This window comes from Eimeria maxima, genomic scaffold (assembly GCF_000499605.1).
Source record: "Eimeria maxima Weybridge genomic scaffold, Emw_scaff29, whole genome shotgun sequence".
In the NCBI taxonomy this organism is placed as follows: domain Eukaryota; phylum Apicomplexa; class Conoidasida; order Eucoccidiorida; family Eimeriidae; genus Eimeria; species Eimeria maxima.
Window position 1 is genome coordinate 10001 of NW_013565747.1, and position 15418 is coordinate 25418.

The following is a 15418-nucleotide window of genomic DNA, read 5'->3' on the forward strand; positions in this document are numbered from 1 at the left end:
CAGCAGCAGCAGCAGCAGCAGCAAACTCCTGCACACAAGCCTCACGAAATGCATGCGGACGAGGGGCGACACTTCTTAGCTGCTGCTCGTGGTGTACGTACACCTCAGCTAAGGCAAAAGGCAAACTAGATCCTCCTCCTGCTGCTGCTGTTCCTCCTCCTGCTGCTGCAGTTCCTGCTGCTGCTGCTGCTGGTGCAGTTCCTCCTCCTGCTGCTGCTGCAGTGCCTGCTGCTGCTGCTGCTGCTGCTGCTGCTGCTGTTCTATTCGGAGGCGATGCGTCTGCGGCACTCTCAGGACAAATACCATTGGATGCAGACCCCCGCTGCCGCTGCTGCTGCTGCTGCTGCTGCTGCTGCTGTTTCTGCTGCTGCTGCTGCTGCTGTCTTCTATGTTGAATAAGTCTATTAACAATTTGCTGCCTAGTTTGCTGCTGATGAGTATTTATGAATTCTTTATAGGCAGAATTAAATCCCTCAACTGCCTGGGGGGCCCTCATGGGGTCTAAGTAGCTGCCAGTACCCACTCGCTTGGGGGGCCCCCTTTGCTGCAGCAGCAGCAACTGCTGCTGCAGCAGCTGCTGCTTGTCATACTGATGCTGCTGATGCTGCTTGTGCTGCTGCTGCGAAGGATACAGATCATCAGAATCATCAAAGAAAGAAGGATTGATGCTGTCTTCCTCTGCTGCTGCTGCTGCTGCTGCTGCTGCTGCTGCTCCTGGCTTAGGATAAGGGGTTTGCTGCTCTGCTTGCTGCTGCAGCAGCTGCTGCCGCTTCTGCTGCAGTCGTCGTGTTGCAGGGCCCCTCAGCCGCAGAGGAGAGAGGAAGAGGGCATTACGACATAAACAACAAACCACCATCTTCAAACCCTAAACCCTAAACCCTAAACCCTAAACCCTATATACTAGGAACCTTAGCAACCCGTCGCACCAGTAGAATAGGGTCTAGGGTTTATGGATTAGGGTTGTTTAGGGTTTAGGGTTTAGGGTTTAGGGGCCATCGACAAGGAGCTAAAACCGCTGCAGTAAGCTGGGGTACCCTAAGGGAAGTACTGTCACATTTGTGCAACTTCGGAGGGGAGAAGGGTATAAACCCTAAACCCTAAACCCTAAACCCCAAACCCTAAGCCCTAAACCATACACACCGCAGATCAAAGAATGGCTTCTAATCCACCATATCTTAAGAAGAAAATACGCCAAACCTCAAACCCTAAACCCTAAACCCTCGAAGGCCCGAATCCTCGATTTCGCACGGTGGAAGACACTCCAAACCCTAAACCCTAGTAAACCCTAAACCCTAGTAAACCCTAAATAATAAACCCTACACCGTAAACTCGAGACCTTAAACCAAATCCATAACGCCGAATAGTATGCCATAAACCCTAAACCCTAAAAGATAATCCCTAAACCCTAAACCCTCGCGGCTTCACTGTTAACCACTCTCTTGGGGGGCCCCCAAACCCTGGAGCGCTGCAACGGAGCGGGCCCCGGCTCGTTGGAGATATAGAGGATTAGGGTTTAGGGTTTAGGGTTTAATTAAATTGAAGTTTATTTATTTGTTTATTTTGTTTGTTTTCAATTTACTTTTGTTCTTTCTCTGCTCTCTTGTAGCCTCGCTGTTGCCGCCGGTTGCTGCGGCTGTGAGACACCGCAGCAACCTCTAAACCCTAAACCCTAGACCAGATCCTCCAAACCCTAAACCCTAAACCGTAAACCCTCAATTATAGCTATCCTTGGACTCAAAGCGCTCTTCAAAGCTAACAGACAATCTGCACAGATTCCCATCTCCGCCAATGCAGCGTCAGCGACCAAAGGTCTAGGGTTTAGGGTTTAGGGTTTAGGGTTTAGGGTTTCAAAGGCCCTTTACCCTTCGCTCTCTCTCACCCCAAACCCTCAAATAAACCCCAAAATGGCGACGGCGTCAAGATGCTGCGAGTTCCACTTCGTGAACCTCACGAGGTAAGAGGGTTTAGGGTTTAGGGTTTAGGGTCAAAATGCTGATGTACAGGTGTACAGAGCAAGAAACCCTCTGCATGCGTCTTAGTTAGGGTTTACTGTAGAGGGTTTAGGGTTTAGCAACAAGGGCTTAGGGTCTAGGGTTTAAGGTATCGAGTTAAGCCCATGAGGCCACCAAAGACACCTTAGGGTTTAGGGTTTAGGGTTTAGGGTTTGCTGTTCAGTGCGACATTTTATCGGCATCTACACATGCTGCATCATGGGACATGGCAACGTCAGCCTATCGAAGCAATTCGTGAGTAACCCTCGAGGGTTTAGGGTTTAGGGTTTAGGGTTTAGGGTTTATGATTCTTCGTGTGTATCTTGTTGCGTTTTGCTGATTCTCTCATTGCTTCTCCTTCTCTTTTTTTTCTGCGAAGGGTTTAGCCCCTCTCTGGGTTTATGATTTAGGGTTTAGGGTTTAGGGTTTAGGGTTTAGGGTTTGCGTTTCAGACTCCCGGCAGGAGATGGTCTGCTTGGCGGAGGCCACCAGATCTCTAGGCAACTTCAGCGGCAAGGTAAGCAAAACAGCTTGCTGCTGTTGCTGCTGCTGCTGCTGCTGCAGTTGCTGCTGCTGCTTCTGTTGCTGCTGCTGCTGCTGAGGGAAGTAGTTTGCTGCTGTTTCTTTCTTTGTTGCTGCTGTTACTGCACAATCAAAAGCAGCTGCGCAACGACAGCAGCAGCAACAGCAGCAACAGCAGCAGCAGCAGCAGCAGCAGCAGCAGCAGCAGGAGGAGGTTATGTTGTTATGTGTACAGATTCAATATGCGATGGTCTTGGCGGGTATTGAATACATAATTTGCTCAGAGTTCGAAATTCCCGTCTTGGGAGATAGCAAGTAGGGTTTAGGGTTTAGGGTTTAGGGTTTAGGGTTTAGGGTTTAGGGTTAAGGGTGGAACTTGAAATTTTTTTTTTGTTTCTTTAATCATAGATTATATTCATCGTTAGTAATTAGGGTTTAGGGTTTATATTCTCTATTCTTAATTGTTTATTAGGGTTTATTAGGGTTTATTAGGGTTTATTAGGGTTTATTAGGGTTTATTAGGGTTTAGGGTTTTTTTTTTCTTGCAGGCATGTAAGCGCAATGGGGTGTAATGTAGATTCGCGGTTGCAGGGTTTACCAGAGGCAAAGACTTTATTTGATTTATCCTTCTCTTCTGGTTCCTCACCATTCAGCAGCGTACGTCTCCCTGCTGCTGCTGCTGCTGTTGCTGCTGCTGGTGCTGCTGCTGTTGATGCTGCTGTTGTTGGTGGTGTTTGTGTCGCTGCTGCTGCTGCTGCAATATCTACACGTTATACTATTATATACCAATTAGGGTTTAGGGTTTAGGGTTTAGGTTTTTTTTTTTATGTGCAGTTTATCGTCACCGTCAGAGAAACACCAGAGGGAGAAGCATATCTACAAAGTAACCCTTTTGTCCCTCTAGGGTTTAGGGTTTAGGGTTTAGGGTTTATTTCTTTATATGCCCCTTTATTTGTATCCTTTTATCTATCTATTTTTATTTGTATGTGTATATTTATATGCACATATTCCTTAATTAGTTTAATTAATTAATTAATATAATTAATTAATTAATTAATATAATTTATTTATTTATTTATTTATTTATTTATTTATTTGTTTTTTTTCTTACAGAGTGTCGTGATGAATTAGCGTCATATATAAAGGGTTTACGTAATAGATCTGATGGTGTATTAGAGAAAAGTAGCGTATACACCGTAAACCCTAATAATATATATAATAATATAAACCCTAATTTATACCCTAATAATTTTATATATAATGTATGTAATATTGAATGGATAAAAAGACTAAGAAAAGCACATCGTTCCTTATTTATACGAATAATTAATTTAACTCCTTTCTTTTTTATTCTTGATAATAAAGGTGCTCCTTCCTTACCATTAGAGGAGGGTTTATGGGTAGAGGTATGAATTAACCCCTAAACCCTAAACCCTAAACCCTAAAAATACCAAACCCTAAAAATCTTAAACCCTAAACCCTAAAAAATAAAGATATCGTAAACCCTAGAAACCCTCATTCATTCATCCTTATAAATAATATATCTAAATCTCCCTATACACCTCAATAAATATATAAATAAATAAAATAAATAAATAAATAAAATAAATTAATTAATTAATATATTAATTATGTATATATATTCAGTTCCCTAGTGAAGAAATTCCTCCTCTTTGTTGCTCGGAGTGTATACCCACCAAAATACGCACAAGAATAACCACTAAATAGATAAAAATAAATAAAATAAATAAATATATATATATATATATATATTTATTTATTTATTATGTATATATATTCAGTTCCCTAGTGAAGAAATTCCTCCTCTTTGTTGCTCGGAGTTCGGTTGCCAATCTGATGGTTTTCTTCTTGGCACAGGAGGATGTTGTACTTATCTTGTCCAACCCCAACAAGGGTAAACCCTAAACCCTAAACCCTAAACCCTAAAACATTAAAACATTAAGTATAGTGTCCTGTTATTTCTTTTCTTTTAGCGTTAATTTGCGATTAATATGTCTAATAACAGTATAAAGACCTCAAAACCCTAAACCCTAAACCCTAAACCCTAATTATTTTTTTTATATTTTTCTTTGTTGTATATTTGCAGTCATTTATTATTTGTATGGGATCAACCAGGGATGGGGGGTTGTAGAAGTTTAGGTGTACATTCAGCAAAAACCCTAAAAGTTTGTAGATCTGCAGAAAATCTTAATGAAGGAACTCTTATATTTCATGTATTAGATCCTCAACATCCTCCTCTTATTCAGGTATATAATTATTAGGGTTTAGGGTTTATAAGATTGTCTAGAGGGTTTAGAGGGTTTTTAGAGGGTTTAGAGGGTTTATATACGGTTTTTTACAGGGTTTATAGGGTTTCATTTTTAGGGTTTTTGGTTTTTAGGGTTTAGGGTTTAGGGTTTAGGGTTTAGGGTTTAGGGTTTAGGGTTTGTGGTATGTCTATGTGTGTGTGTTTTTTTTGTGTGTATACAGTTAGAGGAGGCGTATGCTGTATCACCATCACATGTGCATGCATTTGCGGTGTCTAGGCAGCTACCTCAAGGTCGTAGTCTAACAGCAGGAGAAGCAAAAGAAATATCCTTATTAGGGGTAGATGTATTATCTCCCTTATTAATATATTTAAATCAGAGAGAGACACAAAATACAATAAACCCTAAACCCTCATTAAGACGTAGTAGTACTATACATAAATTATCTGCAGCAGCAACAACAGCAGCAACTGCAGCAACAGCAGCAGCAGCAATACCAGGTACTTCTGCTGCTGTACAATCTACAGCAACAAATGCAGCAAATACACCATCTAATGCAGCAACAGCAGCAGCAGCAGCAACTGCAGCAAATACAACAGGCAGCAATCAAGGACAAGAACAACGAGATAACTTAAGGCCTTATAGAAGAAAACAAATACAATTAACTTCTCCTCGTGCCTTCTTCTGTCCGTCCTAGGGTTTAGGGTTTATAAGGGTTTAGGGTTTAGGGTTTAGGGTTTAGCACAATTCCCAAATTCCTCCACCTCCCCTCAATCTTCTACAACCCAGACAAACACAGATACAAAAACTAGGGTTTAGGGTTTCTAAGGGTTAATAAGGGTTTATTCGATTCTATATATAAGAATTAGGGTTTAGGGTTTAGGGTTTAGGGTTTAGGGTTTAGGGTTTAGGGTTTACGAAATTTTTTTTTTTTTGTAGGCAGTTTACAGAGCTTAAAAGCTTATCGTAGTGTTTGTTCTCCGAATTCTTTTCTTCTTCTTTCTTGGCGAATTGCATGCGAACAATTTTATAAGATTTATTCTCCTGATGAGAAGATAGAGCTAAGTAGTTATTTTCCTGGGGGTTTAGTGCAGCAAGGAGGAGGAGGAGGAGGAAATAATAATAATTATAATAATAATTGTAATTATTATAATAATAAAGAAATCACAGAAATGCTCATGAAGGCAAAAGTTATTAATCTTAGAAGAGTACCACCAGAATTACAAGTAAACCCTAAACCCTAAACCCTCATAAACCCTTACAAACCCTAAACCCTCATAAACCCTAGAAAACCCTAAATCCTAGGACACCATATGACAAAAACGGTACGTAAATACAGGGAGGCAGTATAAAAATCGTAAACCCTAAACCCTAAACCCTAATGAAACGGGCATGCCAAGAACTCTGCAATACTGGTTTTAGGGTTTAGGGTTTAGGGTTTAGGGTTTAGGGTTTTTGTTTTTTTTTTTTTTTTTAGGCAACAGCACGTTTATCAGGTGATGTAGGTGATGAGGGTTTATTATTATCTGAGGGTTTATTATCTGAGGGTTTAGGGTTTACAGGAGTATTAGATTATAAGGATATAAAAGAAGTGTTTATAAAAGGGTCTAGGGTTTTTGCTTTTTCCCTACAAAAAAAAATTGATCAATGCATGCATTCTTTTCTTGGTCGTTCTTGGTTACTAAATAGTAAGCTTCCTTCTTCTCATATATGGCCAAGAGGGAGAATAGATGAAGAAAAAACACAAATTGATCTTGAAGGACTATTACATCTTCTTGTAAGCATCGAGGGTTTACGGTTTAGGGTTTACGAGGGTTTATTAGGGTTTATTTGCGTTTATTAGGGTTTATTAGGGGTCATTTGCGTGTATTAGGGTTTATATGCGTTTATTAGGGTTTATTAGGGTTTATTAGGGTTTATTAGGGTTTAGGGTTTAGGGTTTGTCTACAGACGGCATACTGGAATGAAGTCTTCGAACCGATTGTCCAAGACCCCCAATTGTTGCAACGTTTACAGGTAAGGGTTTAGGGTTTAGGGTTTAGGGTTTAGGGTTTGTTCGTTTTCTCCTTCTCCTCTTCATATTAGGGTTTAGGGTTTATATCCGTGTGCATCTCTTTCTCCCTCCTTCCCTCCTTCCCATATATATACCTCTTTCCTCTCTACATTTCCAAGGGTTTAGGGTTTAGGGTTTAGGGTTTAGGGTTTAGGGTTTAGGGTTTAGGGTTTGTGTATAGACGACAGTAATATGTTGGGCATCTCAAGATTTATCGCGATTTGATGGTCAACACATTTCTTCTTTTCTTGCTGATTCTTCTTCCTTATTAAAGGTAATTTATTTTATTTATTTATTTATTTATTTATTTTATTTATTTATTTATTTATATTTATTTATTTATTTATTTCTTATTGGTTATTTATATATACTTTATTTAATATCCTTATACGTCAATACGTATTTAAATACAACTTATTTGCTGCTGCTGCTGCTGCTGCTGCTGCTGCTGCTGTTGCTGCTGCTGCTGCTGCTGCTGCTGCTGCTTAGGCATTTGGGGCAAAGGAGGCTGCTGCTCAACTAGAGGAGATGTCTCGTAGAGTATCTTCTGCTGCTGGTGGCTCAAACCCTAAACCCTAAACCCTAAACCCTAAACCCTAGATAGTATTAAACCCCTCAGCCGCCAAACCCTAAACCCTAAATCCTGCTTTGGTGTTTATTTAAACGGAGACAAAGCAGCTCACTTATTCTCTAAACCCTAATTATCCTCGAGGGTTTAGGGTTTAGGGTTTTTTAGAGTTTAAACTTGTTTAAAAGTGTTTAGGGTTTAGGGTTTAGGGTTTAGGGTTTAGGGTTTAGACCGCCACGAATATCTTAATTATGCATTATATCTTAATAATATACACTGAGGGAGGTAATCTAAACCCTAAACCCTAAACCCTAGAGAGGTATCTATACAGATACCTCTAGGGTTTAGGGTTTAGGGTTTAGGGTTTTAGTAACTTGTAGAGGCAATGCTGCCTCTTTGTTTGCAATTCGTTTTTTTAATTATTAACATTTATTTATTTATTTATTTATTTATTTATTTTATTTATTTATTTATTTATATTTATTTATTTATATTTATTTATTTATATATATTTATTTATATTTATTTATATTTATTTATATTTATATTCAAGTATTTAATATACAAGAATAATATTTAATTAATAATTATTTAATTAATAAATATTAATTAATAAACTAATTAATTAATAATATTAATTAATAAAATAAATAAATAAATAAATAAATAAATAAATAAATAACTTAATAAGCAGACAAATAGAATAAAATAAGTCTGCTGCAGCATTGTCTGTCCTTACGGACGCAGCAACAGAGCAGCAAATTGCTGCTGCTGCTGCTGTTGCTGCTGCTGTTGCTGCTGCTGTTGTTGTTGTTGTTGTATATGTACTAAAAGTTGCTGCTGCGCCTGCTGCAGTTATTCATATTCTTGCTGCATATATAGTGTATTAACAGCTGCAGCTGCAGCAGCATCTGCTGCAGCTGCAGCAGCAGCAGCATCTGCTGCAGCAAGCAGCTGTCTTGCTGCTAGTGTGCTGCAGATAATATGTAACTAGCAGGAGCAGCAACAACAACAACAACAAAAACAACAAAAGCAGCAATAACAACAGCAGCATCTGCTGCTGCTGCTGTTACAATGACAGCAGCAGCAGCAGCAGCAATACCTGCTGCTGCTGCTGCTGCTACAACATCATCAGCAGCAGCAGCAACAGAAACAACACCACCATATATAATAACACCACAATAACCACCACAATCAGCAGCAGCTGCTGCTGCATCTGCATCTGCTGCTGCTGCTGCAGCAGCAGCAGCAGGTTATTTATTAATGATGGATATATAAGAGTATTATTAATATATTAGTAGGTAAATAAACACAAGAAATACCTGCATGCATGCATATCTTTTTTCTTTATAGAAAAAAACATACGCATGCATTAGCAGCACACCACCACCATCAGCATAATCAGCAGCAGCAGCAGCAGCAGCTCTTGCTGCTGCTGCTGCTGCTGCTGCTGCAGTTGATTTATAATACATAAAGAGTATTATAAATAGATGCATGCATATCTTAATTTCTTAAGAAAAAAAGATGTAGATGGGCTATAAGAGCGGTATTTGTTGCTGCTGCTGCTGCAGTTGCAGTAGCAGCAGTAAATAATAATAATAATAAATTATTCATTATGCATAAGTGTATTATTACTAGGTAAATCAGAACAAGTTATAAATGCAATTAATGCATGCGTATCTTTTTTCCTAAAGAAAATATTCTCTGTTATTCCTTTGCCCTTTAATTCGCAATTTTTTGCTGAATCTACGCAAACATCGAAACTCTCACGGACACGGGACATTCTTGTATGTAATTCTAATGTAAATCCTGCAGAAATAAAAGAACAAGAAGGACGAAGAGGAGGAAGAGGAGGAGGAGAGGAGGAAGGACGAAAAACGGGGGAAGAAATGCAGAAAAAATGAGACAAACACACACAGAAATCACAAAAATATGAATTTTTTGGATACAGATAGGGATATTTATTTATTTGTTTATTTATTTATTATTAATTATTATAATTAATTAATTATTAATTATTTAATTATAATTTAATAAAAATAATATAGTAATCCAAAAAAATCCGGGAAAATAATATACCCTATACCCTAAACCCTAAACCCTAAACCCTAAACCCTAAACCCTAAACCCTAAACCATCGTCCTACTTACCAAAAGAAGCGCCAAGATTAGGAGGACATTCTGCTCGAACTAAACCATCAGAATAAGAACGTTTTGTTGCAACACCAACTACAGCAGCTCCAACATTTGTTAACCTCTATGCACAAAAAAAAAAGAAAAAAGAAAAAAAAGCCCCCAAACCCTAAACCCTAAACCCTGCGGGAGAAACGCTCTCTATCGTCAAAACCTAATAATCATAAACCCTAATTATTGTAAACCCTAATAACATGCTAAACCCTCTCAGGCACCCGAAGAAACAAATCCCCGCTCTCTATGTGGTAAACCCTTGTTTTATAAACCGTCACAACAAACCCTAAACCCTTAACCCTAAACCCTAAACCCTAAACCCTCGATGAGTTACCTGAAGGCCTGGGGTTGTATCTTCTACACAGGCGACCCAAACCATATTTTGTTGTGTACCTCTAACTCCTAGAGCTGTACATGTTGGAAGACCTAAACATTAATCATAAACCCTAAACCCTAAACCCTAAACCCTAAACCCTAAACCCTTAAATTAAAGAAATCATGTAAATACTGTACACTCTATTAATACACAATTAAAAGGAATAGATTAAATAAATATAATAATGAGTAACAACTAATTAAATAAATATACTAATAAATTAAATAAATAAATAAATAAATAGGTTACCTGCACGACAAGGAAAGAATCCTGTCCTTAATGGTCCTTCTCTTCCTCCTGTTAATGATAAAGAAAACCCTGTTAATATTAATGACCCTTGAGGGCATACAGCTACTGCTTTCTGCATGCATAATAACACACACAATATATATATTCCTGCTGCTGCTGCTGCTCCTGTTGTTGCTGTTGGTGCTGTTGCTGATGCTGAGGAAGGGATGATGTTATTCCTTTAGAACTGAGGGTTTAGGGTTTGTCCTATTGCAGTCTCAGCTCCCTAGGGTTTAGGGGTTTAGGGTTTAGGGTTTAGGGTTTAGGGTTTACGAGAGGGCTCTGTACGACAACTTGCTCTAGACCCGTGATGGTCTCTGCGCCACAGAGGGCGAATATTCGCGCATCATCTCCTTCTTTTGCTGGCCTCTCTAATCCATCACATTTATCTCTATACACAAAAAGAAAGAACAACAAACCCTAAACCCTAAACCCTAAACCCTAGACCCTAAATATCTCTCAAGGCATATTGCAACACATTTCCTACGCCAAGGATGAAAAATCTTGTAAACCGGCAAAGACCCTTGATAATGATTACAATGATGAACTCTAAACCCTAAACCCTAAACCCTAAACCCTAAACCCTAAACCCTGATCGTACCTTCCAGCTGGGCAAGATTTAATTTCTGCTCTTTCTGCAATTGCTCCATCATCTAAAAAGTTTACTTGGAAGGCAAAGCCAAAAAGAATTCTTTCGTGAGGATCGCACATAGCAAACCCTGGAGGGTCACCTGCATACGTTACTTGCGAACTATTTCGCAGCTGCAGCAGCACGAGCAGCAGCAGCAAACAGCAGCAGCAGCAACAGCAACAGCAGCAGCAGCAGAAACAGGACACAAAAGAAGTCTTTTTAGGTACAAGGAGATCATAGATAGACAACCATTAATGGAGAATGTTTTGCTGCCTATGTGCGTACATCCCCACAATTAGGGTTTGTTATATTTAGGGTTTAGGGTTTAGGGTTTAGGGTTTATACGTACAATTTCTCCAATATTTTGGGGTTTTCCTGCTAATGCCGTTAAATCTGCCTTCGTCATACCAACAGCATCTGAATAAAAACGTGTTGCTTTCTCAAAGTTTTCTTTGTGTTGTTGAGGTAATAAATTAGATAAAGGTTGTAATGTTATTTTAACCTGAATATATACACAACAATATGTATTATTTATTATTATTATATTTATTTATTTATTTTATCCATGTTTATTCATATAATTATTTTTATTCAAGTTTCTTCTTTCTGCACAATCGATAGGAGTGACTGACTGCGATATGGATGGTTAGGGGGGGGAAGGAGGAAAGCAGACGAAACTAGGGTATTTTTGCTTGTTTTTTCGTGTTTCTTTTGAATAGAAAGATGAATAATAATATAATAAATTTAATTAAAAAGTAATTTCATGAAAAATGCGTAAAAAGCAATGAGGTTACCATGTTTTTGTGTCTTACCGGCATAGGAAGCTCCTCTACAGAATCCGCCCATTCACCCAAGGAATCAGGGTCACCTACATCTCTAGGTACTCTTCCCCCCATAACAAGAGTCTCCATCTGGTAATTAAAATGTTTTAATTCATTTTTTTCTTTTTCTTCTTTTTCTACATTTGTTGATGCACCTACACTACCTACACCAAATGTTGCCTTTAATGCGCTTTTTACGCTCATTCCTTTACTATTCATCATAGCTATATCTACATTAGCCATTGTTATTTGATGAGTTAGCTTTCCTCCTGTTAAAATATAAATAAATAAGAAAATAATTATATTAAATAAATATAAATAAACAAGAATATATTTAATTTAAAGAAAATACAAAAAAAAAGCAAGACATGATGACCAGTCATCGATTTACTAACTTATTCAACAAAAGAAGAAAAAGGAAATTTATTCTTATTTTATGCATGCACAATACGTAAAAAGCCCCAAATAAACCCTCCATAAGCTTAACAACTGTATATTTATACATTATACATATATGTATATATTTATATACATCTACACAAAATATAGATATCTATGTATATATACATAAAATATACATCTAAATCCAGCCCTATATACATAATAATACATATAAATGCACAAAAAAACAATAAAAATATTTATAAATATAAATATAAATATAAATGTATATAAATAGAAATATAGAGAAAATATACATACCTGCAAATAATTTAACAACATAATGTGTACCAAATTGATCTATAAAATCTATCCATTTTTTTATATTTGTATTTATACAAAGATTATCTTTGCTATTTTCTCTCCATACAGAAGGAGAACATCCTTCTCCTTCTTCTGCACCATCAAATGTATCAGGTAATCCTTCTACTGCATCCTTAAATGCTAATGTATAATTCCTGTATATACATATACATATACATATACATACAACATATACATTTATTTATTTATTTATTTATTTATTTATTTTATTTTTTTTTTATTTTATTTATTACGTTTTATTCATATGTGTATTATATATTTTACATCATACTCTATTATACAGATTAAATTAAATTAAATTAATTAAGTAAATAATATTAATTAGATTAATTAATTATATAAATTAAATAAATAAATTAAATAAATAAATTAAACAAAATAATAAATATAAAATGATGGGCATACCTATATCATTAATTAAATTAAACAAAATAAAATAAAATAAATTAAATTAAATTAAATTAAATTAATTAAATAAAATAAATAAATAAATAAATAAATAAAATAAATAAATAAATAAATAAATAGAATAAACTTACCAAGCAAAACTGTCAGTTTGTGCCAGTCCTGCCTCATACCTAAGACAATAAGTCTTAAGAAGAAAAGTACGGCTATTTTTTTTAATAGTTTTTTTTGCTATATCCTTGAATGCAGCAGAAGCAGAAAAAGAATTTAAATTAAATGTATCTCCTCCTACTAAGGATGCATCTCCCTCTAATTCCTTAACATAATCTGTTAAGGAAATAACTTCGCTAAGATTTTCTGATTGTTTGCATGCAACAAAAGGTCTACTATATGTTCCTCTAGGTTGTAATTCTCTTAGATCGCTACTTAAATTCATTAATAAATCTCCTTTATTTTCTTCTTCTTCTCCTTCTCCTTCTTCCTCTTCTTGTGCATTATCTTGTAATTCTTTTTCGCTAATTCCTTCGCCATCTTCTTCTCCTAATTCTTCTCCTTCTTTTCTATTACCTATTTTATTACTTTTATTATCTTTTTCTCTATCTGTTTTACTATTTTTATTCATAAAATTAAAATTATAATCAAATTGTATTATAGGGGAACGTAACCCAGGGTCACCCATCACTACAGGGTCACCTAATGGGTTACCCTTTACTACATCATAGCCAACACCTAAAAAGCCTGAATAAATTAATATACATAAATATATTTATTTATTTATTTATTTATTTATATTAATTGGTTATTTATTTGCTTATTTAATTGATTAATCTGTTTGTTTATATAGACACTTTCATAACCTGCATAAACCCTAAACCCTAAACCCTAAACCCTAAACCCTAGACGTACTCAGTCCTGGTGATACAGGTTTAGCCCTAGCAAATATTCCTTCTAATGTTGCTGCTTGTTGCGATGCTTCTAATTCTTTTAATCTTCTTTCTTCTCTTCTTGCTGCTAAATCTCTTGCTGCTTGTGCAGCAAGAGCAGGGTCCTTATCTTTTAGTCTTAATGCCCAATCCGCTGTGTACATAACACAAACCCTAAACCCTAGACCCTAAACCCTAAACCCTAAAGAGTTGTATAGAATATTTAGACAGATAGTTCCCGCTTGTTCTGCTGTCTACGCTTTCACCAATCCTTTTTTAGGGTTTAGGGTTTAGGGTTTAGGGTTTAGGGTTTAGGGTTTAGGGTTTTCGTACGACGTTGAGGGAGAGGGAGGGATTCTTGATCATCATCTGCATTCCTTTTACGTCTCCTAAAGTTCATGTCTGCTTTTTCCCTTTTATTGTCTTTTTTATTGTCTCCTCTTCCTCTTCCTCCTCCTCTTCCTCCTCCTCTTCCTCCTTCTTCTTCTTCTTGTGTATAATAATCATCAAGAAATAAATCATCAATATCTTTATTATTATTATTTATATTTTTTTCTCTCCTTTTTTCCCTTAATAAGGAAGATTTATTATTTTTTTCTCTTTTTTTTCTTCCTTGTTGTAACCCTTTTATTGTAAATGTACCCTTAAAGGGATCGTCGTCTCCCATCAGGGGATCGGGATCGTCTCCCCTGGGATCGTCTCCCCTGGGATCGTCTCCCCTGGGATCGTCTCCTCTGGGATCGTCTCCCGTCAGGGGATCGTCTCCAAATAGATCCCCACCAAAGGGATCGTCTCCTAGGGGATCGTCTCCTCCTTCTCCTCCCTGCAGCAGCTGCAGCTGCTGCTTCTGTTTCTGCTTCCTCTGCTGCTGCTGCTGCTTCTTAGAAATGTCTCTCCTCGTTCTTCTTCCCCTTGAATCGTCCCCTGCTGCTGCTGCTGCTCCTCCTCCTCCTCCTGCTGCAGGACTTCCTGCTGCTGCTGCTGCTGCTGCTGCTGCTGCTGCACTGTCTTCCTCTTCTATTTCTTGTAACTTCTTTGGATCAGCAAACAAATCATTAAGAAAATCTACACCAAAGACATCATCCTCTGAATTGCTGCTGCTGCTGCTGCTGCTGCTGCTGCTGCTGTCTGACGAGGAGGAGGAGGGCTGCCTTGGCTGACGCCTTACAGGTGCTGCTGCTGCTGCTGCTGTTTCTGCTGCTGCTGCTGCTGCTGTTTCCAGCATGCCTGTCTGCTGCAGCCTTTCGCTGCTGCTATAGACAGCTGCTAACCTACTGTTGCTGCTGCTGTTGCTGCTGCTGTTGCTGTCGCTGCTGCTGCTGCTTGCCTGTGGGGTTTGGGGTGTATCATCCCCTGCAGAGGAGGCGGTAAAAAGAGCAGCAGCAGCAGCAGGAGAAGCAGCAGCAAGAGCAGCAGTTGCTTCCTCTTGAATCACTGATAACTGCAGCAGCAGCAGCAGCAACACAGCATAGCAGCAACACATTCACACATACAGCTGTACATACACCGCAACTACACTAGCCACATAACAGCTAGCTAACTACAGCTAGCCACAGCTAGCTAACTAACTACCTGTGTATCCATTGAGACAGCTAGCTGTATATATACAGCTGTACTTATAA

At 37.8% G+C, this 15418-nt stretch overlaps 4 protein-coding genes across 4 annotated transcripts in view; 2 read left to right on the plus strand and 2 right to left on the minus strand.

The window, feature by feature from the left end:
- Positions 1–856, minus strand: part of EMWEY_00005190 (glycine cleavage T-protein domain containing protein, putative) — a gene marked incomplete at both ends in the record, with an annotated part of 3615 nt that extends 2759 nt beyond the window's left edge. The window contains one exon of the mRNA XM_013481184.1: positions 1–856. This exon is cut by the window's left edge and continues 678 nt beyond it. Within this exon, the coding sequence (XP_013336638.1) occupies positions 1–856 (856 nt within the window).
- A 1065-nt stretch (positions 857–1921) lies between these two features.
- EMWEY_00005200 (hypothetical protein, conserved) lies at positions 1922–3431 on the plus strand (the record flags this gene model as incomplete). Its single annotated transcript, XM_013481185.1, has 6 exons — positions 1922–1954; positions 2176–2246; positions 2444–2508; positions 2654–2828; positions 3062–3170; positions 3348–3431. The coding sequence occupies 6 exons, from the start codon at positions 1922–1924 to the stop codon at positions 3429–3431; spliced, it is 537 nt and encodes a 178-aa protein (XP_013336639.1).
- A 2521-nt stretch (positions 3432–5952) lies between these two features.
- EMWEY_00005210 (hypothetical protein, conserved) lies at positions 5953–7681 on the plus strand (the record flags this gene model as incomplete). The annotated part of the gene is made up of 5 exons (XM_013481186.1): positions 5953–6006; positions 6258–6281; positions 6731–6796; positions 7015–7107; positions 7625–7681. The coding sequence occupies 5 exons, from the start codon at positions 5953–5955 to the stop codon at positions 7679–7681; spliced, it is 294 nt and encodes a 97-aa protein (XP_013336640.1).
- Positions 7682–9007: 1326 nt separating this feature from the next.
- EMWEY_00005220 (membrane-attack complex / perforin domain-containing protein, putative) lies at positions 9008–15380 on the minus strand (the record flags this gene model as incomplete). Its single annotated transcript, XM_013481187.1, has 13 exons — positions 9008–9210; positions 9552–9657; positions 9922–10013; positions 10213–10324; positions 10525–10642; positions 10853–11013; positions 11232–11384; positions 11695–11972; positions 12406–12602; positions 13008–13611; positions 13780–13950; positions 14439–15149; positions 15362–15380. 13 exons carry the CDS (start codon positions 15378–15380, stop codon positions 9008–9010), a joined length of 2925 nt encoding a protein of 974 aa, XP_013336641.1.
- Positions 15381–15418: the final 38 nt, after the last annotated feature.